At 39.1% G+C, this 24,705-nt stretch overlaps 1 protein-coding gene across 5 annotated transcripts in view; it reads right to left on the bottom strand.

Moving 5' to 3' along the window:
- The window catches only part of SEC24B (SEC24 homolog B, COPII coat complex component), a 95,514-nt gene that overhangs the window by 13,819 nt on the left and 56,990 nt on the right, over positions 1–24,705 (bottom strand). For 3 of the 5 annotated variants that reach the window (XM_079774340.1, XM_079774336.1, XM_079774338.1), the window contains 8 exons: positions 16,717–16,901; positions 14,133–14,235; positions 11,940–12,066; positions 11,149–11,258; positions 9,385–9,497; positions 5,006–5,124; positions 4,609–4,664; positions 4,162–4,368 (listed from right to left, as the gene is read on the bottom strand). In XM_079774340.1, the coding sequence (XP_079630466.1) occupies positions 4,162–4,368; positions 4,609–4,664; positions 5,006–5,124; positions 9,385–9,497; positions 11,149–11,258; positions 11,940–12,066; positions 14,133–14,235; positions 16,717–16,901 (1,020 nt within the window). The remainder of the gene's footprint in view (positions 1–4,161; positions 4,369–4,608; positions 4,665–5,005; positions 5,125–9,384; positions 9,498–11,148; positions 11,259–11,939; positions 12,067–14,132; positions 14,236–16,716; positions 16,902–24,705) is intronic. The other 2 variants (XM_079774339.1, XM_079774337.1) reach the window with 1 other exon arrangement.

Consider the following 24,705-nt stretch of genomic DNA (forward strand, 5'->3'; position numbering starts at 1 on the left):
AGAGGGAGGCGACCGGCGGTGTGGTGGAGGGTGGGGCCGGCGAGCAGGCAGCGCCAGGTCGCCAGCCAAGGCGGGTGCCAGCGGGTACCCCCCTGATCACCTCACAGATGGCCCTGATCGCCGGCCAAGCCTAGGAACCCTACTCTATATATTGGGAACAGTCTCTTAGATTTAAAAATTGAAACCTGGCAAGGCTACTCTAACACTGAAAAAAACAGGATGATGCAGCGATGACATGCATGGACTCTGGCTTGCACATTTTGTGGTCAGCCCTGATTCTAACACTTATAACTGTGTGACAAAGCCAATTACTTAACTTCTCTCTGCTTCAGTTTTTCCATCCATAAGATGGAGAAAATGGTACTACTGCCTCAGAAGGATCATGTTATGTAGTACTTTTTATAATCAGGACAAAAAAATGTAGCTGCCCATACAACAGCAAGATGCCTTTCACCCGTATGAAAAATATGGTCACTGGTGCATGCAGCGTCCTGGCTTGCGAGAGGGATGTCCGACTGCTGGTTTAGGCCTGACATCTTCCGAGGGGGTCCCAGATTGTGAGAGGGCATAGGCTGGGCTGAGGGACCCCCCCCACCCCGGTGCACTAATTTCGTGCACTGGGGGCCTCTAGTAATAATAATTGCTAACATTTATAAAGTACTTACATGGAAGCATTGTTCGAGATTGTTTATATGTATTATTTAACCCTCATAATAACATAGATCTCATTTTACATATGAGGAAACTTAGGCAAAAAAAAAGATTAAGTAACTTGACTAATTACATAGCTATTAATGGTAGATGCTAGAATATAAATGCAAGAAGTCTGGGCTCCAGATTGAGTGCTGTCAATCATTAATATATAGCAACAGGAGAGCGCACTAGATTAAGGAAGGTTTTTCCTATAGGTAGGAGGACTATGGAACTGAGAAGGTGGCACTGGAGAAAGAGGTAAAAAAGTGCAAGAGGTAGGCTTCAAGTTCTTAATTACTACACTGCACTGCCTAACCAAATGTTTCAATCTTCTCAGTTATACAGAGTGGTCAGTTATACAAAAGTAGGTTTACAACTGTGAGTACATAAAACAGAGTTTATTCTTGTATTGTTATTTATTAATTATTGTATTATTTTCTATAGGAACTGTAAACCTACTGCTGCCCCACCCTGCAGTGTACGGTTATTACATTAGTAGAGTTTTCTCAGCTGTGAAGGAATATGTAAACCAGAACAGATATTTTAAGTTTTTGAGTCCCAGGCAGATAGAGAATATTTCTAAAAGTTAAATGAGAAAAACAAAACTATATCAAATAATTCAGTAAATATGTAACATCTTCCTATGTTCAAAACATCTCAGTATTCTATAATAGGCTGCAATGGATCAATGAATTCAACGCTAGTATTACTTGTTGATTAAAAAATATCCTTGCCCCAATTTATTTTTAAATTAGCTTCTTGCCCAGCCAGTGTGGCTCAGTGGTTGAGCATCGACTCATAAACCAAGAGGTTACTGGTTCGATTCCCAGTTAGGGCAGATGCCCAGGTTGTGGGCTCAATCCCCAGTAGTGGATATGTAGGAGGCAGCAGATAGATGTTTCCCTCTCTCTATCTCTCTCCCTTTCTATCTCTCTAAAATCAATAAAAGCATATAAAAAATAAAACTAGCTTCCTTCTCAAAAGCAATTAAAAATACAATTTCTGTAAAAAATAAAGTATGGTGCTATTTTTCTCTAGCAAATTGATGAAGAATAAAGAAGCAACAATACTTAATAGTGACTATAAGATGAAAGTCACTAAGAGTATAGGTTAATAAAAAGCCCAATAAGTAAAATACTTTAATAATTTAACTAAAGTTTATACTCTTTGACCCAGTAATTTTACTTCTAGGAATTTATCCTAAGAAAAAACTGACTATATCGCTAAATATTTACGACACTATTAAAACTGTTTCATACTCATAATTAGTTGCAGTAGCATTTTCTCATATATAAGTTGAAGTTAGATACAAATTATGTACAGAATAAAAAATGAGTGTTCCAGTTAATTTATTATTTAAAATAAGGGATTAAAATACCTGATAAAGTCTTCATGTAATATTCAGCCTGATATTGGTTTTTTGTTGTTGTTGTTTTTAATAGTTAAAATGCAATAGACAACTTTTCAATAGTTAGGGGCAATTAATTAAATTGATTACTTTCACATTTAGTAAAAAAAACAACATGTTTTTTGTTGGTTTTAAAATTTTTTTAAAAATTTATTTTGGAGAGAAGGGAGAGAAAAAGAAAGACAGAGAAACATCAATGTGAAATAGAATCGTCGATCAGTTGCCTCTCGTATGCACTCCGACTGGAAAATTGAACTACAACCTGGCATGTGGCCTGCCTGGGAATCAAACTGGTGACCTTTCGGTGCACAGGATGGCACTCAACCAACTGAGCCACACTGGCCAGGGCTACTAGTAAAACACATTTCTTAATGCTTCCAATATACTTTCCGATAAAAGATTAGTTAGAAAATGTAGTATATATAACTATGATGTTTGATTATGCTTGTTTGCAAATCTTGAGAGTGAATACTATATTATTTACTACTAGAAGCCCGGTGCACGAAATTCGTGCACGGCGGGGGTTGTCCCTCAACCCAGCCTGTACCCTCTCCAATCTGGGACATCCCTCTCACAATCCAGGACTGCTGGCTCCCAACTGCTTGCCTGCCTGCCTTCCTGATTGCCCCTAACCGCTTCTGCCTGCCAGCCTGTTTGCCCCCAACTTCCCTCCTCTGCCAGCCTGGTCACCCCTAACTGCCCTCTCCTGCAGGGTTGATCACCTCCAACTGCCCTCCTCTGCCGGCCTGGTCACCCCTAACTGCCCTCTCCTGCAGGGTTGATCACCTCCAACTGCCCTCCCTTGCAAGCCTGGTCCCTCTCAACTGCCCTCCCTTGCAGGCCGGGTGCCTCCCAACTGCCCTCTCCTGCTGGCCATCTTGTAGTGGCCATCTTGTGTCCACATGGGGGCAGGATCTTTGACCACATGGGGGCAGCTATATTGTGTGTTGCAGTGATGATCAATCTGTATATTACTCTTTTATTAGATTGGATAGAGGCCTGGTGCACGGGTGGGGGCCAGCTGGTTTGCCCTGAAGGGTGTCCTGGATCAGGGTGGGGTTCCCTTGGGGCGTGGGGCGGCCTGAGCGAGGGGCCTGTGGTGGTTTGCAGGCCGGCCATGCCCCCTGGCAACCTAAGCAGAGGCCCTGGTATCTGGGATTTATTTTCCTTCTACAATTGAAACTTTGTAGCCTGGAGCGGAGCCAAGCCTACTGTTCTCTCCGGGGCGGCAGCCATTTCTGTGGCAGTTAATTCACTTTCTACAATTGAAACTTTGTAGCCTTAAGCGGGTGGGCCCGGCCAGGGTGTGTGGAAAGCTTTGGTTCCCCTGTTGCCGCCGGCAACCCTGGCCTGCTCTCTCAAGCTCCATTCTGCCGCCATTTGTTTGAATTTGTTTACCTTCTATAATTGAAACTTTGTAGCTTGAGTGGAAGCTTAGGCCTGCAACGGCTATGGAAAGCTTGGCTTGCTCTGTTACCTGGGAAACCTTGCTCTCTGTGGCTGTAGCCATCTTGGATTGGGGTTAATTTGCATACTTGCCCTGATTGGCTGGTGGGCGTGGCTTATGTAGAGGAGTGATGGTAATTTGCATATTACCAGTTTATTAGAGAAGATATTATTTCCATTTTCTAAGTTTATACAATAATTTATATCACTATCATAATGAAAATGTGTATTAGCATGAGCATGTTAAATGATAATATCTCATATTTAACAAGTATATTATTGTATAACAGAAAAAAACTCTGGAATCAGAATACTAAGTCACATTTTTACCATTAAATAGTTATTTAATCTTTGGCAATATATGTAGTTTAATCTGTTTCCTCATGTATAAAATGAAAGGGTTAGAGTTAATTATTCCTAAATTTCTATGACTTGCAAACAAATTACAAAAAGAATACACTGCAACACAAAAACAAAATAATTCAAGTTGAACTCTCTTATGAGTTTCCTTTTAAACTTTAGTGAAGTGGGAAAGTAGAATGATCAAATAATTACAGTCTCTAGAAGCAGAAAACACCATCCTGAATATGACAAGGAAACGAAATATAAAATACCTTTGTGCTTGATCTCTGGTTAGGATCCTCTCTGGACTGCAAAAGTCCTGCACCCAAGGAAGGTAACTGTGTCTGAAATACAGACACACGGCCACCTGTTGGAGACATTAATTTAAAGGCAGCCTGAAGCGCAGGACCAAGGGCACTGTGTGTTTCTCTTGTATTGGTGAACATGTTTGGTAATGCATTCAATAAGTCTTTTATCAGCTGGGAAAACAAAGATTAAAAGTTGAATTACTCAAAAGGCAAGGCAATATTCTTCTTTAAAACATCCCCGAGACAGTATATGCCACTTCATTTGGGGGGACCTTAAATTGAGGAGTCAATGGATATGCTACCACATTGTCTATTGAAATGTTAATAGACCAAGGAAATGGTAAACATTTCAGTAAATAGTTGAAATAACAGAAACATTTTAAGACTCTAAGGAAAAAAAATCAATCTCACCTCTTTACTTTCATGTAGGTTCACAAGTAAGCTATCTGGAGTAGGTAGAAAAACATCTATAGGGAAAACATATTTTAATCAACAGATAAATCAAGTCAAAAGGATATAGTAATATAAAAAAAAATCTTAGTTTTCATCAGGCCACCCTTATATTATAATGGGTACTATAGTATTGCTTTATTCTCTGTATTATACACATGTGTTAACACATGCAAAAGTACATATACACAGGTGTAAAAAACTTAGAATCAAGTATTTTCCAGGAAATAATAATTTTTAAACCAATATCTAAGTGCACCAAATTATCCTTACAGCATTATAAGATGTACTGTCAAATAAAGTAGCATCAACTCCAAACTTAGTAATTAAAAATACTTTTATTTTATTCACTGCTTACCATCTATATCAGACACAATCAACATCTGAGGCTGTGATAATCCTTCTTGTAAATTGTAGAAATGAATAGTGCTATCAAAGGTCACAAATCCTATTCTTGTTCGGGAATCCCCGGGAAGCCTAAAGATAAAAATAACAATTTAAAATTTAGAGTGCTCAGTAACATGTTTTATTTAAGTAAATAATAAAATAGGAAACTAAGGCCAAGAATAACTACATATGCTTTTTCATAGAGGACAGAAAAGTCAGCCTTATCTAAATCAACAGATATCAGAGACGAGTAAGGATGAAACATTCCATCTTCAGATGAAACCACTAACGCATTTAGAGTTCCTAGGTCAGAAAAGTGAACTACATTCAAATAATAAACCAAAACTAAAAATGACATGATTATTTATTTATTTATTATTTATTTATTTATTTATTTAAGCAAGCATCACCCAAGGACACATTCAATGATTTTTTTAGAGAGCAGAGGGGAGGGAGAAAGGAAGGGAGGAAGGGAGAGAGTAAAAACATCAATGTGAGAGGGAAATATCAATTGGCTGCCTCCCCTGATTCCCTGACCAAGGCCAGGGATTGAACCTGAAACCCAGGTATGTGCCCTGACCGGGAATCAAACCCGAGACCATTTGGTGCATGGGAAGACACTCCAACCAACTAAGCCACACTAGTGAAGGCTAAAAATTAAAAAAAAAACACCAAAGACTTCTTGGTGACTTTGCTTTGAAATGTATTATTTTGAGTGAAAAATTACTCATATTTTCAGTTCCAATATTACAAAAATAGCATATCTTGTTTAAACATTTTAAGGGCAGAATGGCAAAAAAGTACCTTCCTGAAAAGACAGACTGAATGTACTGTCTTTTGCACATCAGATTTTAATGTACAGAATTTTAAATAAAAACCACATTTAAGATCAAGGCATTCTATCTATCATATTTTTTAAAAATATTCTTCCAGAATGCAGTATTTTCAAAGGTCAATGCCACAGCATAAAAGAATAAATTAACATTTCACTGCCCATCAAGCTTTTCTTATGAATAAGATAAATGCTATATTGTACAGAAGTATATTTCTTTATTTTAAAATATACTTTTACTGACTTCAGAGCGGAAGGGAGAGGGAGAAAGAAACATCAATGAGAATCACTGATTGGCTGCCTCTTGCAGGTCCCACACTAGGGATCAAACCTGCAACATGGGCCCTGACAGAAAATCCAACCGTGACCTCTTGGTTTACAGGTTGACCTTCAACCCCTGAGCCATGCCAGCTGGGCCAGAAGGGTATTTCGAAGTACCACCAACTAGGTTAACTGCTGTTATGTAATCTATTGTTTTAGTAACGCTTTAAAAATATTTTTGAGCCCTAGCTGGTTTTTGCTCAGTGGATAGAGCTTCGGCCTGTGGCCTGTGGACTGAAGGGCACATATGCCCGGGTTATGGGTTGGATCCCCAGTGGGGGACATGAGGGAGGCAGCCGATCAGTGATTCTCTCTCATCATTGATGTTTCTATCTCTCTTCCTCTCCCTTCCTCCCTGAAATCAATAAAAATATATTTTTAAAAATTAAAAAATATATATTTTTGATGGTGTGCATCAAAGCAAGAATAATTATTACCATTATTCATGATCAATCAGATATAGTCTGCAAGGTAAGTCTAAAAGCACTTCATAGAACAGAATGTACCAAGTTATGTGCATGTTTAGATTACCAATACTGGTCAAGATTTATGTTGTTTCTATTCTTCACCTCTTTGAGAGATTTCTAAGGTCACTGAATATTCGGATCGTTTGTTACCAGTCAGAATGATGACTACTAACCTGCTCTATCCCATGCTTAAAACACAGAGTTTAGTTGGAACTGTTCCAGCCTCAAATTCCTCTTCCTCAAAGTTATTTCCATCAACCTTCCCAAAAGCATTTTACTATACTGTTGCTATCCTTATTACCTTTACTTTTTAAACTTTCCTAATGCTTCTATTTTTTGCTCTGAGTGTATATATATACATACTAGAGGCATACAATACGGAATTCGTGCATTGGGGGGCGGGGGGCGGTGGGTGGTCCCTCAGCCTGGCCTGCACCCTCTCGCAATCCGGGACCCTTTGGGAGATGTCCGACTGCCAGTTTAGGCCTGATCCCACAGGGATCGTAATCCGGGACCGTTGGCTCCTAACCACTTGCCTGCCTGCCTGCCTGATCGCCCCTAACCACTCTGCCTGCCTGATCACCCCTAACTGCTCGCCTGCCTGCCTGATTGCCCCTAACCACTCTGTCTGCCTGCCTGATCACCCCTCACTGCTCGCCTGTCTGCCTGATTGCCCCTAATCGCCTCTGCCTCGGGCCCGGCCACTGTGGCTTTGTCCGGAAGACGTCCAGAATGACGTCTGGAAGGTCATTTGGCTGTCCGGTCTAATTAGCATATTATGCTTTTATTATTATAGATTATAGACTAGAGGCCTGGTGCACTGGGTGGGGGGCGGGGCGGGGGGAGAAGGGGGGAAGGGGCGGTCCCCTCAGCCCAGCCTGCACACTCTCCAATATGGGACCCCTTGGGGGATGTCCGACTGCTGGTTTAGGCCCGGTCCTGCCCAATCCTGGGATCGGGCCTAAACCGGCAGTCAGACACATCCCTCTCACAATCTGGGACCACTGGCTCCTAACTGCTCACCTGCCTGCCTGCCTGATCACCCTAACTGCCCCCCGTGATGGCCTAGTCACCCCCAACTGCCTCCCCCACCCCCAGCCTGGTCATCCCCAACTGCCCCCCCCCCCCCGGCCAGCCTGGTCACCCCTCACTCCCCCCCCCCCCCCCTCCGCCGGCCTGGTCACCCCCAACTGCCCCCGCTGCCCTGCAGGCCTGGTCACCCCCCCACAGCCTGCTGTTTGGTTGATTGGTTGTACCTCACTAATCCCTCTTCCGGCCTGGTCACCCCACGCAGCCTGTTCGGTCGTCCGTCCGTCTGGTTATTTCAGTTGCAACGGTCACTTAGGCTTTTATATGTATAGATAAAACTATACTTTTGGTTTTGCGTAGTCTGTTTAATTTGCAAATAGTCACTCATCTTTGCTGGGCTGATTCCATTTCTACAGCTAACTCTTCAGTCTTAAAAATGATTTCTTTGCAGGGGATTGTCCACTGCCACTTACTGCTAAAACTGTATCTGAAGTAAGCACTTGTAACTAAAAATAGGGCAAATGCTTCAATCAAGGAGAAAAATATGAAAACTCTAAGTTACTAACACAAACTAAAAGCAAATCATTTAATATTTCTGGATTTTTAAAACTATCTGAAAGGTCTTAACATTATCAGTTTTATTCATAGCCAAGATCAGTGATATGCAGACTCTGATGACTAGAGCTAGCACTCAGCAGAGCAAGGACTCTCACTCAATGGAAGTTCGGGGAGAACCTTCTGGGATCACCAAGATTACTTCCAACACAGCATTCATCACACATAGCCACCAGACACCTTTGGACACGTGAGAAACCACTGTAGTAGGCACCACCCTTACTAATAATCTTTAAGTCTTATCTCTTATGGGCGTTGTAGTAAAAAAAGTAATGTACCAACAACTTTGTTTTACTGAGAATTGGAAGGTTCATTATTAAACCTCACTGAAGGCCCCCTTCATGACTAACAGACACATAGAGAGGAATTAGAGCCAGGTATAAGCAACCCATCCAATACTTGCTTCCACTTTCACAATACAGCTCATTACTAATGTGCCAAAATGAAGAGCTCAGTTTCTGGCTTCCTGGAAAATATTGAGCAGAAAATCAATTCCCTCTTTCCCTTCATCTGGCTCATTCTCTTATTAGTACATTTAAAACTACCTTATGGAAAACCCCTTACTCAGGTAAAAATTACAGCTAGACTTCTCCCAATCCAGATTCTTGACACCTGGCCGAGTCAAGTTCTCTGGGCCCCAGTCCTGAGATCTGCTAAATTAGAGGAGATCTAAATTCCTTACTAAGCCCGGTTGGCATGCCTTAGTGATTGAGCATAGATCTAAGAACCAGAAGGTCATGGTTTGATTCCTGGTCAGGGTATATGTCCTGGTGGCGGACTCAATCCCCAGTGTGGGGCGTGCAGGAGGTAGCTGATCAATGATTCTCTCTCATCATTGATGTTTTTCTCTCTTTCTCTTTCCCTTTCTCTCAAATCAATAAAGATAATTTTTAAAAAAATTTCTTACTAAGTTTTAAAACTTTATGATTCAGATACCAAGTAAAAAATCATAACAAAATCCAAGTAGCAGGATCCATATTCTATGGTGGACAGGAAATATTCTTAAAATGAAATCAAAGTTAATAAAAACCAACACAATGAACTGCTGATAAACACTTCATATATTTTGAATAAAATAATTCTTACTTGTCTAGATTTTCTAACAGTGACTGGCACAAAATTGTCAAATATCCAGCTTCCACTGCATTATGAGACACATCTAAAACAAATAAGTATACTGCGGGTTGAGGAGGACGAAGCTGAAAGAAATAAAAATAATGTAACTTATTTAATAGGTACAATGTATTCTTTTTATACCACCACACCACTCGATATTTACTGAGTATGTTATACAAAAAAATACATAAATAGGATGTTTTGTAAGATCTCATGTGCTAGTGAAAATTACATTCCTTTAACTTTTTTCTTATAAGGTTGGTTGTGGATGAAGCATGATAAGGCAGCCATTATACAGTAATGGTTAAATAGATGGGCTCAATGTTTTCCTGAGAGTCTTGGCTGAGATATCTTTCAAAGAAAAATTAAATTTACTTATTATTTAATATCAACCTCTATATCTCTTCCCTGCCCCTAAAAACATTTTTAAAATTTAATTTGTTTAACTCAATAATCATTAGTAGTAGCTATTGGGTCGCCTTGGTGGTGGCTGAAACCCAACGGTTAAGTGCTAAGTGTAAAGTCCTTGCAATGGTATTTCAAATATGTTTAGTCCTACTCTACTAGAGATATATAATGGTATTAATAGGTTAAATATATGATGCTGGGATTAGCATTTAATAAACTCCAGAGTGGGTGAGGGGAGGAGAAACTGGAGTAGACTGGAAATAGATAAAATATAAAATATATATAGTACAAGGTTGATAACTGTTGAAGCTCACTGGGTAAATGATGGCTCATTATACTATTTTCTCTTCTTTGAAGTATGCTTGAAAACAGTTACAGGAAGTTAAAATAAAAGAATATATAAAGTATTTTTTTTTTAATATCAACCAGGGATCATATGGGTCGTGGCAAAAACTTTTTGCTATACCACTTCAATTAGATTAAGATTCCTAAAGAGCCAGAACAGAGATGGGAACATAGTAAGCTGTAAAGAAGGTAAAGAGTTGAGAGTAACAGGTGACCAAAAGAAATTTTACTATAATTAATAGAAAACAGATAAGAAAATAGTAGTTAAGTGGGCAGATGCTGTATTAAACACAGAGAATCATAAAAATTGGAGAAATAAAGAGATGGGTTAAGCATTAGAGATTTAATACACATTAATTATTCTTTACCACTTTATATATTTGCTGACAACAAAGATAAGAAAAAAGAATACAGAGGAAACATGTTATTATAAATATATTTAAAAATGAGTCAATATGATAAAGATTAGCAGAACTTAGGTAACGCTCAGAATCATAATTAAAGAACATAGAATTTTATGATGAACTGAAAAGAAATTAGAATAAAGTCAATATCCATTTATCTTGATATCGTACTGGATAAAACATTAAGATTATATATATTTTTAAGATTAATCTTTAAGAGCTTGAAAATTACAGTTTTTGGCAAAAACACGAGCTTTTCTGTTGGAGGGTCTTAAGTATTAAATGGTAAAAGAATATTTATATTCATTCTATGTAAGTAAAATAATCAGAACAGCAACAAATTGTAGATGCTAGTGCTCAACATAAAACATTACTAAGATTTTTTAGTGATATAACTGCATTCTTCTAGGAGATCAAGAAACCTTTACAGAGTTTTCTATTTGTTAAGTAAAAATAGAAATTTTTTTCTAAAATTCATTTTTAAAAATTCAAAATTTGGACAAAAATTCACTTAACAGCAAATTACAAATGACCAATACAATTGATCCCAAGATTAACTTTAACACTGAATAGTTACCATGTAATCAGAAGAAGCAATGAACTCCACAGTTGAATTCTGAACTTCTGGCCGTTTATGAGGCTCTCCATAAGATCGGGTAAGGGGATTATACATAAATTCTTCAGGAACTAGGTAAGAATTAGGAATCCAGTATAAATTTAGTAATACAACTTATTACTGAGCACACATATATAGTCCTAGAAAGAAACACCTCTATCATTAATTTATATAAGGTTTACAATAATTCTGTGAACATCTAATGGTAAAAACTAATTCCTTAAGCCCTCTTTAAAAAATATATCAGAAGAATTAAGAGACTTTTTTTCTGAAATCGGGCTAGGAAACCAGAACACCAGTAACCTTGCTTTTTAGGTTTGTGTTCTATTTACCACATCTCATGACATGGGGAAAAAATCAGACAAACACAAATTTGAAAGCAATCACACGAAGATATCCTAAGAAATGACTAAAGGGGAAAACAGACACACTGTAACCATGTGATCAGATATACTGGCAAAGGTCTACACTGAGTAGAACGAACCAAATATATCAGCAGAAGCATAATTAGTCTGCATGACCTCACCTGCATGACCTTCACTGCTTGTTTTATGAATACGTTTTAGTTTGATGTCATTGTCACTTCTCCTCATTATCTCCTTGGCTAGCCAAAATGAAGTGTCCCTACCCTATACTCTCGCCATTAAAAGTGGTATGAAAGTTCTGAAAGTAGTGAGCAGAGAGACCAGATGACAAATGTTACAATGTTTAAAATAATATTAAACACACTTATTTTAAGAATCCGAACTCACCATCATTGACTCGATAGCACAAATTGCATTTCCATCTACGCTGATCAATGAAGGATACAAAAGGGTTGATATATGTTCGACAAGATCGGCACCTCACAATGGTATTTGATGTTATCACTGGTAATTGCTAGGAAGTAAAATAAAGACGTTGTAGCAGAACAAACATCCCAGGAAACACACATGCTGCTGTGCTCATAATCAAACAAAACCATAGTTGTGTTTTGAAATTAAAACATTTAAATAAAATCCAGTGATATGCTAAGTAACACAATCAGCTATCAAGTTTTTCCCCTCTTTTATCATAAACTTCAAATAAAATAATACCAAAATAAAGTCCAACCAAATGCAATAAAAGTTATTAGCTGACAAGAAAAGCCTGGTTGGCCATATATATATCTCAGAGCTCATTAGCTAGACTCAAGAAATAACAGAGAGAAAGATATACCATATAAAAATGCCTTTGTCTCTGCACCTGGTGCTATCTGCTCTGCTCATTCGACAGCCACAACAATCCTGGTGGGAGCCCAGGCCACAAGAAAACAAACAAAATGTGCCTTTGAAACAAATACCTCTATGCTTAGTTTGAGAAAAGAACTTTATCTTCAACTTAAAGAAGTTAGAAAATGTGAAAAAAGATCTTTAAAAATAACATATTCTATTTTCCTGAATTAAACCAATAACCTTTTAGTATATTTCTTTGTTTTAAAATTTCTCACCTGTGTGTATGGGAAATTAACTATATTGGTTCAGACATAAAGGCTGTAATAGTATTACAAGTTATCAAATAGTATTTACTGAATGAACTCAAGATCCTCATTACATATCCCAATTATTTTATTTGCTATTCACTTTGCTCCTTTCTGTTCATCTTAGTAGAAAAGCAAGGTCCATGACCTTTGTATCCTCAGAACCTAGCATGATAGGGAGGTAAATAAATATTGTGTGGATGAATAAGAACAAAAGGAACTCAGTAGCAATAAGAGGGGTAGAAAGTCACAGGAGTAAAAAAATGTGAGTGAGAAATGCAGCTTGTAAAGTATAAATAAAATGTACCTGAATAAAATTATTTCTGAAATTTCATATTTTTAGTTTAAATATATTTTTGCATGAAATAACAGAAGTTTGTGGGGGAAAAAAATCCAGCAAGCTAGGTATTAAAACAAATAGACTTTGGAAACTTAAACAAGTAATGTTTTAATTCATTAGACTTGAAGTGTCTGGACTTTATTATTATGAAGGTTATTTAATACAGTTAGGAATAATCATACAGTTTTCTTCCCTAACTGCACATCATTGTTGGTGTTTCCTTTATCCTATATAATCCTATATAATAAAAGGTTAATATCCAAATTGACCAAACGGGGAACGACCAGTCGCTATGATGCGCACTGACCACCAGGGGGCAGATGTTCAACGCAAGGAGCTGCCCCCTGATGGTCAGTGCGATCCCACAGGGGGAGCAGCGCTCAGCCAGAAGCTGGGCTCACAGCGGTGGTAGGAGCCTCTCCCACCTCTGTGGCAGCGCTAAGGATGTCTGACTGATGGCTCCCAGGCTGCAAAAAAGGGTGCAGCCCGTGCTGAGGGCCCCCCCAACCGCTGAGTGCATGGATGTCATGCACCGGGCCTCTAGTGTTTAACCTTTTGCACTCGGATGTCGAGTGTGACTCAACATGGTTAGCATTAAATCCCGAGTAGAAGAAAAAAGCAAGCGAGTGCAAAGGGTTAATAAAGGACTCCTAAAGTTTATCCTCTATGGCCTCTCCAACTTCCAAAAGTAATCTTTCAAAATCCAGCTCAGACTTCATCACTCATAGAAAACTGCTATTGTACCCAGGAGAAATTACTTCCCATACTGTACTCACCACCTAAATACCTTGATAGAATTTGATTAGTTAACATGTATTCATTTACTGCATGTAATTATTTGTTCTTACATCTTTGTTCCCTGTTAGAGAAGACTTTCTTAAGGGCAAGGCCAATGACTTAATAATCTGTATATTTACCAGTGCTTAGTTTAGGACCTGTCACAAAGAATGGTGCTCAGAAAATGTTTGCTGAATTGAACTGGACAGAAATAATTATTTGTAACTTCAAATAAAAGAAGGTGATAAAATTCTAAGAAAATATACAATCTAAATACCTTGCACATAAAAACACGTCAGTACCCACATATATTTTTAAATGTGACTTTACCGTTAGGTCTCTGAAGGGATGTAACAATAATCCTAAAGGAAGCTTAGCTTTAGTCAGTAAAGCCTGTGTCTGTGGAATATTTGTCAAAGTACACCGAAAGGAACTGCAAAAAATATAAGAACACGGACTACATTAGCTCTCAGAAAGAAAAAAGACAAAAAAAAAGACAAAAAACAAACACCCTGAAGTAGACAGTTGTTGTGGATAAATAAGAACATTTAAGGGCATAAATGAAAATCATTTGAGAATGGTCTGTAATGGTAATTAGGAAGGTCCTCATTACTTTAAACATATATATTTGTAATATGTGAAAATAGCTAAATTAAGGACTCAACATTTTCATGGTAGAAAAACAATTACTCCATTATGACTAGCATGTAGGGCATAAGTAGGAGAGAGAAGAAAACCTGAGTGAAATCTTTGCACCTTTAATAATGCTGTTCCTTTTTTACTCCCCCTTTCACCTGCTGAACTCCTAGCTTGAGACTCATCAGTTCCTGCTTCCTCTGAAGCCACCCTCACCCCTGATCACAAGGCAGAAGGAATGACTTCTCCCTCTGTGCTCTGTTTATGCTTCTGTGGTATCCCCTTAGTCTGACTTTAGTTGTTTGTGTACCTGTCTGTCTTTTCCACTTGAGATCAGAGATCATTTTGTCCTGTGTCATCGTAGGACTATTCCTCTCATACAGTAAGTGCTTATAACTTACTAAGTTGTAAGTTAAGGTCAGCAGACACAGAATTAATAAAGTGCAACCAAAGAGGTAAGAAGCAGAAGTAGGAGAGACCAGGAAAGGCATTGTCCTTAGAGTGGTTGACAGTCTGCGGAGATAGTCAGATGCACCGTAATCCAGGCTGATGGTGTTCCTGCGCTGGGACCTCTGTGTGTGCAGTCCAAGCAGTAGGGCACACTCTCTCACTTCTTTCAGATCTCTACTCAAATGTTAACTCTTTGGGAAAGCCTGTCCTGACTCCTCAGTGAAAAACAGTCACCCTCCACTTTTACTACTCCCTACTTCATAGTAATATGCTGACATTTCATTATATACTTACTAGTTTGACTGCTCAAAGTACATCTTCCTTGACAGGATCTAAGTTACATGAGACTGGGAACTCGGTTCAGTTTACTGCTTCATGCCCAGCACCAGAAACAGTGCCTGGCACTTCACTTAGAAGGCATTCATTAATATTTATCATATGAATAATTTATCTTAATATGTAGGCACAATTATTATTCCTGTTTTACAGTTGACAATACTAAGAATTTGAGAGGTTTATATAATTGGCACAAAATCTCATAGCTTCATATCAGTGGAACCAGGGTAAGAAGCCTAGGTATGTCCAATTCTAAAGCTGGTACTTCTAATTACTCTGTTTTGCTATTTTGATTAGAAATGTATACAGCATTCCCTCCCATGGATTCTTTTCTACATATACATATACATATACATATTATACATATACATATACAAGTACATATATGTATACTACACTCACCTACTTGGGAATGCATAACTATTCATAATAAAGGCCATAATCCACATACTTATTGACCTGATAGAAGCTTACACTCAGAAGGATGGGCAGCTATTTTCAACCTAGAATCAATTTATTCATTTTTTATCAAAATGATCTTGGCACTTCCTTAGGCACAGATGGAGGATAGGTGGTAGGTTGGGGAAGTAGAGGGGGACCCTCGGAAAGCTCCATTTTCTGTATTGGAAACTATGTAAGATTTTGGTTGAAAAAGAGAAGCTTATTATAGTTTTTTAAAAAGCTAGAAATCTATTGCCTTACAAAGGGAAATACTGGCTCTAAAGAATACTAACTCTCTTAACACAAGGAAGAACTTAAATGTTGTTCTGTGAATCCGAGTTTACTTTATGAGAAAAAGATTCCAAGAGCAGAGGATGTCTTCTGGGTGCAGAAGAATATACTACCAGGTCACAGAAGTACTGAAAGCAGGCAAGAACAGAGAACTTTTTATCTTGGAAGCACTGTGAGGTACGTAACAGAGCTCATCCCCCCGGAGGATGGCCACCAGAAGCAGGCTGCCAGCTGAACTTCCCCAGGTGGTGAGGAAATACTCAATAAAAAGAAATCCAAATCTAAATTCAGGCTGGATAAACAGGCCTGGGGTAACGGTCTTCACATTCCATACTGAGTGGGAAAAGAAAAATCAGGGATAAACCTAATTTAAAACTGTTCTTGTGATTACATAACTTTATGTCCTTTTCAAGCAAAGATTAAAGGGCATAAAATTGTAAAGATTCCACCTTATTTAAAAGACACTAAAAGTTATTGCTGGTGAAAAGTGAGGGAAAAATGTAAGAAAAGGAAAATATAGTTAGATTTGGGTTCCTAAAACCCTTCTCTGAAAAAAGATAAAAGTCCCTAGTATTAGGTGATAGGAATGGAAGTGGATGGAGACAGAGATGGGACAGGAACAAACAACCTCAATTGAATTTTACATCCAGAATATCTATACAAACTAAAATAGAAGTGTTCACATTAACAAAACTTCCACTCAAGGAATTAATACCATATTACTTTTACTATTTTTAAAAATTATAACATAAATACTTACTCTGGGCTACAGTTTAATTTTTTAAGGTCTAAATTCAAGTTAGGTACAGGAGCCAAAACAGGAGTCATGGGTAAAACATTCCTCTCCTGAGTGAGGTTTACAGGTCTTAGGCTTTCTGGCTGTGCAGAACTCTGAAGGCTCAGTCCTCCCAGACTGGAGGACAGTTGATTCATACCAGGATACTGCTGAGAGATCAATTAAAAGCAAAACAAAAAGAACAATATAACAACCATGAATAAAATGTATTATACTACATACTAGGGGCCCGGTGCACGATATTCGTGCACTGGGGTTGGGGGGTCCCTCAGCCCAACCTGCCCCCTCTCACATACTGGGTGCCCTCAGGGGATGTCCTACTGATGGCTTAGGCCCGTGCCCCACGCTCCTTTGTGGGAGGCAACCGGGCTGATCAGGGGAAGGCAGCAGCCCCATCACCCCGCTGCTGCAGCCACTACCAGTCACCACAGCCACCAAGGTGTTTTCATCAACACGGACTTCAGTCCCTTCACCAAGAAAAAATGACAACTTTCTTTAGGCATTTTCAAGATGTGTCTTTCATAGGATATACATTTTTTTTTTAATCCTCACCTGAGGGTATGTTCCCATTGATTTTTAGAGTGTGGATGAAAGAGGGAGAGACAGAGAGAAACATCAATGTGAGAGGGACACTTTGATTGGTTGCCTCCTGTATGAGCCCTGACCATGGGCGCCAGGCTGGGGGGCATGCAGGGACCCCTGGGCCGCACGCAGCGGTGGCCGCCAAGGGTCTCCACACACCCCAGAGGCCAGCAGCCAGCTCCCCATCATGTGCGCCAGGCTGGGGGCGTGGACCCAAACTGCCTCTTGATGCTGGAGCATTCCCAAGCGGCTGGGGGCACTATGGTGACAGGGGATGTTTCCGCCCCACCCCCAGCCCCTTGGCTCCTGCACCTATAGGCTCAAAGTGGCCAGGGGGTGTTCTGGGACCCCTGCCACTCAGGACCTAATCAAGGGGCCTACAGGCTCGGACTGGCCTGGGTCCTGAGGATGTTTGCGGGACCCAGCCCCTTGGCGCCTGCACCCTTGGGCTCCAAGTGGCCAGGGGGCATTCTGGGACCCTGCCGCTCAGGACCTAAGTGCGGGCCTACAGGATCTGAGCGGCCTGGGTCCAGAGGATGTTTATGGGACCCAGGCCGCTCAGGACCTAAGCGCAGGCCTACAGGATCTGAGCGGCTTGGGTCTGGAGGATGTTTCCCAGACCCCAGACCTCTGCAAGTGTTTGAGGGCGGGAACATTCCCGCGTCGCTATGGCGACACGGGAATGTTCCCGCCCCGCCAAGGCTCCCTGTGGCCAGGGGGTGTTCTGGGCCCCTGCCACTCAGGACCTAAGCGCAGGCCTACAGGATCTGAGCGGCTTGGGTCTGGAGGATGTTTCCCAGACCCCAGACCTCTGCAAGTGTTTGAGGGCGGGAACATTCCCGCGTCGCTATGGCGACACGGGAATGTTCCCGCCCCTCCAAGGCTCCCATTGGCCAGGGGGCGTTCTGGGGCCCCTGCCGCTCAGGACCTAAGCGCGGGCCTACAGGCTCTGAGCGGCTTAGGTCCCAGACCCCAGACTGCTGCAAGTGTTTGGGGGCGGGAACATCCCGCCCGCCAAGGCTCCCAGTGGCCAGGGGGTGTTCTGGGCCCCTGCCGCTCAGGACCTAAGCCCGGGCCTACAGGCTCTGATCGGCCTGGGTCCGGAGGATGTTTACGGGACCCAGGCTGCTCAGCACCCGCATATGCAAATTAACCGCCATCTTGTTCGCTCTGATTGGCTGTGGGCGTAGCGAAGGTGCGGTCAATTTGCATGTTTGCCTATTATTAGGTTAGATATACACACTGCTCTAAATATGACCTTTTTCACCTTAACAAAAAAAGTGGAACAATAACTCTGTGTCTGTACACAGAGATTTTCCACATTCTTTTTTTTTACAGTTACTGAGAACTTCATTATAGGAATGTACCACAGAATTCTGGCCAATAAATGCAGAATAATAAAATCAGAAAAAAATCACTACTTTAGAACCCATACAGAAATAAATGATTCAGGTAATGGTCATCTGGAACAGGTGATAAACAAGACATCAATAGATAATAAAGCCATAGATGAAAGCTTAATAAAGAACTTCACAATGAAGGAATCAAGCTATCACGATATGAACTCACTAATCAATCCTAGCACCACTAAAAGTGGGACAACCAAATACTACTATGAGGTAAGCAGAACCAACATATATTTTGGCTTAGGTAAATAAATGAATAAATCTGTATATAATCAAGCCATTAGATCTAATTTCCAGTCCACAGAAAATGAAATAGAGGAACAAGTTAAATAACACCAAAAGAAACAATCAACCAAATTCAGAATGTGGGGACATTCTATAGAATAAACAGACCTACTTTTTTCAAATATCAAAGGCATGAAAATATGGGGTGGAGGTTTGTTTAAAAATTAAAAAAATTAACAGACATAAGAAAATACAATTAGTAAATCCTGTTTGGATCCTGATTTGAGCAAACCAACTATAAAATAAAACAATTCTGAAACAACCGGGCGAATCTGAAAATGAATAGAATTTTAAATGACATTTACAAATTATTGCTAACTTGGTTGGATCTGATAGTGTAGTTATGCAAGAAATGCTCTTTTTCCACCTTCTCCCAACCCCTTGTCCAAGATTAGCTTTTAAATCCTCAGCAAGAAAATATCTATCTATCTATCTATCTATCTATCTATCTATCTATCTATGTATATGTGTGTGTGTGAGTGTGTGTGTGTGTGTGTGTGTGTGAGTGTGGTGACGACACGGGTGTTTCATATAGATGAAACAAGAATTATGGCAAAATGTTGATAGTAATTGAAGGTGGTGATGTTAAGGGGGGGAAAGAAAGCAACAGCTGAATAATAAAAAGGATTCTGACTTTTCAGTAGAACTGTAGAGCGTAAGAGAAAAATAATTGTATGGATCAATAATCCTACATAAGAAAAGACTAATATGCAAATCGACCGAACAGTGGAACAACCGGTCGCTATGATATGCACTGACCACCAGGGGGCAGATGTTCAATGCAGGAGCTTCCCCCTGGTGGTCAGTGCGCTCCTGGAGCACCGTGGTGGTGGTGGGAGCCTCTCCTGCCTTCACAGCAGCGCTAAGCCATCAGTTGGACATCCCCCAAGGGCTCCCGGGCCTCTAGTAGTATATAATAGAAAACCCAAAAAACCCAACTTTATAAGAATTTAGGATATAAAATAAAGGTGGGATACTTAATCATGAGAGAAATTTTAAAATAAATAATAGTGAACTTAGAGCTAATTATTTTGGGTGGAAAATGAGATTATTGATTATTATTTAAATTACATAACAAAAGAAAACATTAAATGGATTAGGGATGTAAAACTGAAATCACAAAAAAAAATATAAAAACACTGAAATATTTTCCTAATTTTAATGTTGTAAAACATTTAAGCCCTAGCTGGTTTGGCTCAGTGGATAGAGCGTTGACCTGAAGACTAAAAAAAGGTCCCAGGTTTGATTCTGTCCAAGGGTACATGACCAGGTTGCGGGCTCAATCCCTCCTAGTAGGGGCCATGCAGGAAGTAGCCAATCAATGATTCTCTCTCATCATTAATGTTTCTATCTCTCTCCCTTCCTCTCTGAAATCAATAAAATACTAGTATATACCTGAAAATGGAAAACATTAAAAAAAAAAATGAAGGTAGCCCAGCCTGTGTGCTTCAGTGATTGAGCATCGACCCATGAACCAGGAGGTCATGGTTCGATTCCGATCAGGGCACACACCGGGGTGGCAGCTGGATCCCCAGTAGGGGTGTGCTCAGATGGTTGGAGCGTTGTCTCATGCAACAAAAGGTTGCGGGTTTGATTCCTGGTTAAGGCACATGCCCAGATTGCAGGCTTGATCCCAGGTAGAGGGCATGTAGGAGGCAGCTGATCAATGATTCACTCTCACATGTATGTTTTTCTCTCTCTCTCCCCCATCTCCCTTTCTCTCTTCTAAAAATCTATAAACTATTCTTTAAAAAAAAAAAAAAAGTAAAAAGAAAAATAATTAAAAAACCAATGTCAAAATGAGGGAGTGAGGGGTGATGGGGAGGGGGGGACTGCAATATATAAGAGAAAAGGGCTAATATACTCATTACAGTAGCTTTTACAAACCAGAAGGACTGGTTTGGTGAAGAAAAAAAAATAAATAGAAATTTTGGTAAAGAATCTTTCTCATTGATTCAATACTCATACTTCTGCTGGGAATATTGTTGGTACCTTATTTCTGCATACCTGACCACCAAACATTGATCCTCTACTGTGTGGCATCTCCACTTGGATGTTTATGAGGCATTTTAACTTAGCATGACCAACTCAATTCCCATTCCCAGACTTATTCCTCTGTCTTCACCATCTACGTAAATACACTACCCTCTACCCAACTTCTTTGACAGAAACCTGAATTATCCAGATGCCTTCCTTTCTCTCACCCACCACATCCAATCCAACAACAAGTCAAAAGATATCCCTTTTCCATCTACTTTTCACTACCTCCACCGATACCACCTTAGAATAAAGCACAATCATCTATTTCTGGGATCATAGTAAAGCTTCCATTTGTCTTTCTGGTTCCATTTTTGTCTTTTCAAATACTTACCATCCCTAATCCATTCTTCATACAGCAACAAAATGTTACTCTAAAAATGTAAATCATTTTTACACTCTATTACATAAAATCTCCAATGTCTCTCTTTGGCCTCTGGGGTGAAACCCAAGATTCTAAATATGGCCCTTTCCTAGCTCTCTGATTTCATTCCTATTACTCTTCCTATTGCTGACTGGGTTCCAGCCACACTGGGACTTTATTTCTGTAACACATCAACGTTGCTCCTGCCTTTAGTCTTTGCATGTACACTGAGTGGCCAGATTATTATGATCTCTGAATGCATAATAATCTGGCCACTCAGTGTGTGTGTGTGTGTGTGTGTGTGTGTGTGTGTGTGTGTGTGTGTGTGTGTATTAGAGGCCTGGTGCATGAATTCGTGCATGGGTGGGGTCCAGCCAGCCTGGCCAGGAGGAGGGGACATGGGCAGTTGGCCGGCCTGCCTGCTGGTCGAACACCTGGTTGAAGGGACAATTTGCATATTAGCCTTTTATTATATAGGATATACACTGAGTAGCCAGATTATTATGCGCTCAGAGATCATAATAATCTGGCCACTCAGTGTATGTTTCCTCAGCCTGAAATGCTCCCTCCCCACATTTTTCCATGCCTGGCTTTTCTTGTCATTTGGAAATGTTAACGCAAACATAACTTCTATAATGAGGTCTTCCCTGAATATCTACTCTATATCTCCAACCTCAGCAATTTCTTCAACTTGTCTACTCCATAGCATGTACCTATTTGAAATTAACTCATTAATTTACCAATTTACTTTTTATTGTCCCATCAATCCTGCCTTCCAAAGTTTCTTGAGAGCAGGAACTTTGTTTAGCTTTGGCTTATATCCTCAGTGCCTAGAATAGTGGTGCCACATGGAATGAAATAAGATTTTACTGAATGAATAAGTAGAGAGAAATTCTCAAGTCTTGTCCAATAGTTGATTATAAAACATTTTTCAGCTATCAGATGAAGGATATGTAATAATATAGAAAGGTTTCCTCTAAAGCTGTTTAAAGAATTTTAAAAATTCTAAAATAATATCCATATTTATCAACTTCTTTTGTTTGTTTACAGAAGTCATTTGATGACAGCTTTGCTATTGGCTTTCATCCCACCCCTGACCGCACAGCAAGAATCCTTTCAGGATAGAGTCCAGGAGCTGCTGTTTATAGCTTAATGCTGAGAATATTGGTTGATATTTATTTTCCTCTTTATACTTATCTGCATTTTTCTATAATTGATCATGTACTTTTTTATAGTAAAAACAATGCTATGTAGTATCTGTATTTGGTTTTTCATATATTCACTAAAATATTTTCTAATGTTTATTTTCATTTTTTAAACATCAATCTTTTCCTATTTTTGAACCCTGAAAAATAAATTAATTTTTTTTCTTGTTGAAAGGCCAACTATTGGTGTTTCCAAGTACTTAAGTTCATGACAAATTAATGCATATAAAGGAAGCCCTTAGATTTCAGCACCCTCCCACTGAGTTATACTAAGTACAACATTTAAAAGCATTTCAACTGAATTATAAAGGACTGTTTAAAAAGAGCTAAAGTAACACATTCTTATTCTAACTAGAACTTCAAAACAAATGGCTTCTTTTAATATTAACTTTAGATTAAAACCTAAGATTTTTTTTTAGTAAATACATAAGAATTTAAATGTGTGCTTTAATCTTTATTGCTCAGTGACTCTGAAATAGTAGTGTCCAAAAAACTATTTTAAATTCAGATTAGGCAAAAACAAACTGCTGCTGTGTAATTTCCTAAGAGAGAGATATATATCAAGTTTGCCTTTGATTTTTTTCTGCACAAGTCCCTACCAGTAAAAGAGGGGAAAAAAAGTGTTTAATTCTCAACTGCAAAGACTTTTATATTCTCAGAATTAAACCTAGTCTTGGACAGATGATTTCACTTATCTGACTCTCCATTTCTTCACTTAAATGATGAAAGAAAGGTGATTGTCTAAAGTAACTGGAACTCTCACATACTGTTAATGGAAGGTATAAATTGGAACATCTGCTTTGGAAAATTGCTGGGCAGTAACTGCAGAGATGGAACATATGGACACCTCATGATCCCAGTGATCCTACTTCTACATATATACATAGTCACTTAAAAGATAGGAAGAGAAATATTCATAACAGTATTATTCATAATAGTTCCCAATTGGAAATTTACCCTAAAGACCCTCAACAATAAAACAAACTGTGGTATAATTACATAATGGAGTACTATATAATAATGAAATGAATGAACTACAAGTACGTAACAAGCATATTGTTAAGCAAAAGAGTCTAGCTAAGAGTACATATAGTATGATCCCACTTACATAAAGTTTAAAAACAAACAAAACTAATCTGATATTAGAAGTCAAGACAGTTGTCAATTCTTGTTTGAAGGGTTAGTAACTAGAAAAGGCATGAACGGCCTCTGGCTGTTGGCTACATGAGTATGTACAATTTGTAGAAATGTTTTAAGCTGCATGCTGCTAATTTATATACTTTTACATATTATGGATTACATTTTAAAAATGAAAGTTGGGACTAGGGTGATTCTAAGAGTCTGCTTCTAAAGGTTTGGCTTTAGGATGCTAATTTCAACTGTGATTAATAACATTATTTTTTAGTCTGTCTCTGCCCCTTTATCCAAACTCCTCTGATCTAAAGCTAGAGTATAAAAAGAACTGTGATTACAGAAGAATAGAATGAGGCTACATTTAAAAATCGAGTATATTAAATATTAATTTTTACTTTTATTCCAAAGACAATCTCTTAACCTTGCCTAAATAACCTCCCAAATATGATGGGACAAGAATGATAATTCCCATTCTCCTATGTCAAAGGTCTGTAACCTTTTTCTGTAGAGGCCCAGATAATACGAATTCGTGCACTGGGCCTCTAGTACGTACATAAAAGAATGAGTGTGACTGTGCTCCAGTACAAGTTTATTTACCAAAGGAGGCAGCAGGCCAGATTTGGCCAAGAACCTTTTCCTATGTCATTATGAAACCTTTTCATGTCATCACTTTCAATTTCAAAATATTTTTTTTCCTTGCCCAACATTTCCAAGAACCAGATTCTTTCTTTGAACTTGACTTTCTTCTCATTACAATGTACAAATAAATGACATATTATGATCCCAAATAGCAATTTGCTTAAAGAACACAAGTCAGACTCGAGTGACTAAAGATGTGCTTCACATCTAGAAAATCTAACAAAACGCAAGTCAGGGAAATTTGTGCTAATCAACCATATTTCTCTGGTGTCTCTCCAAGTTTTTGTCTTCCTTTTGAGCC

The sequence above is a fragment of the Cnephaeus nilssonii genome (assembly GCF_951640355.1).
Source record: "Cnephaeus nilssonii genome assembly, chromosome: 1".
Classification (NCBI taxonomy): domain Eukaryota; kingdom Metazoa; phylum Chordata; class Mammalia; order Chiroptera; family Vespertilionidae; genus Cnephaeus; species Cnephaeus nilssonii.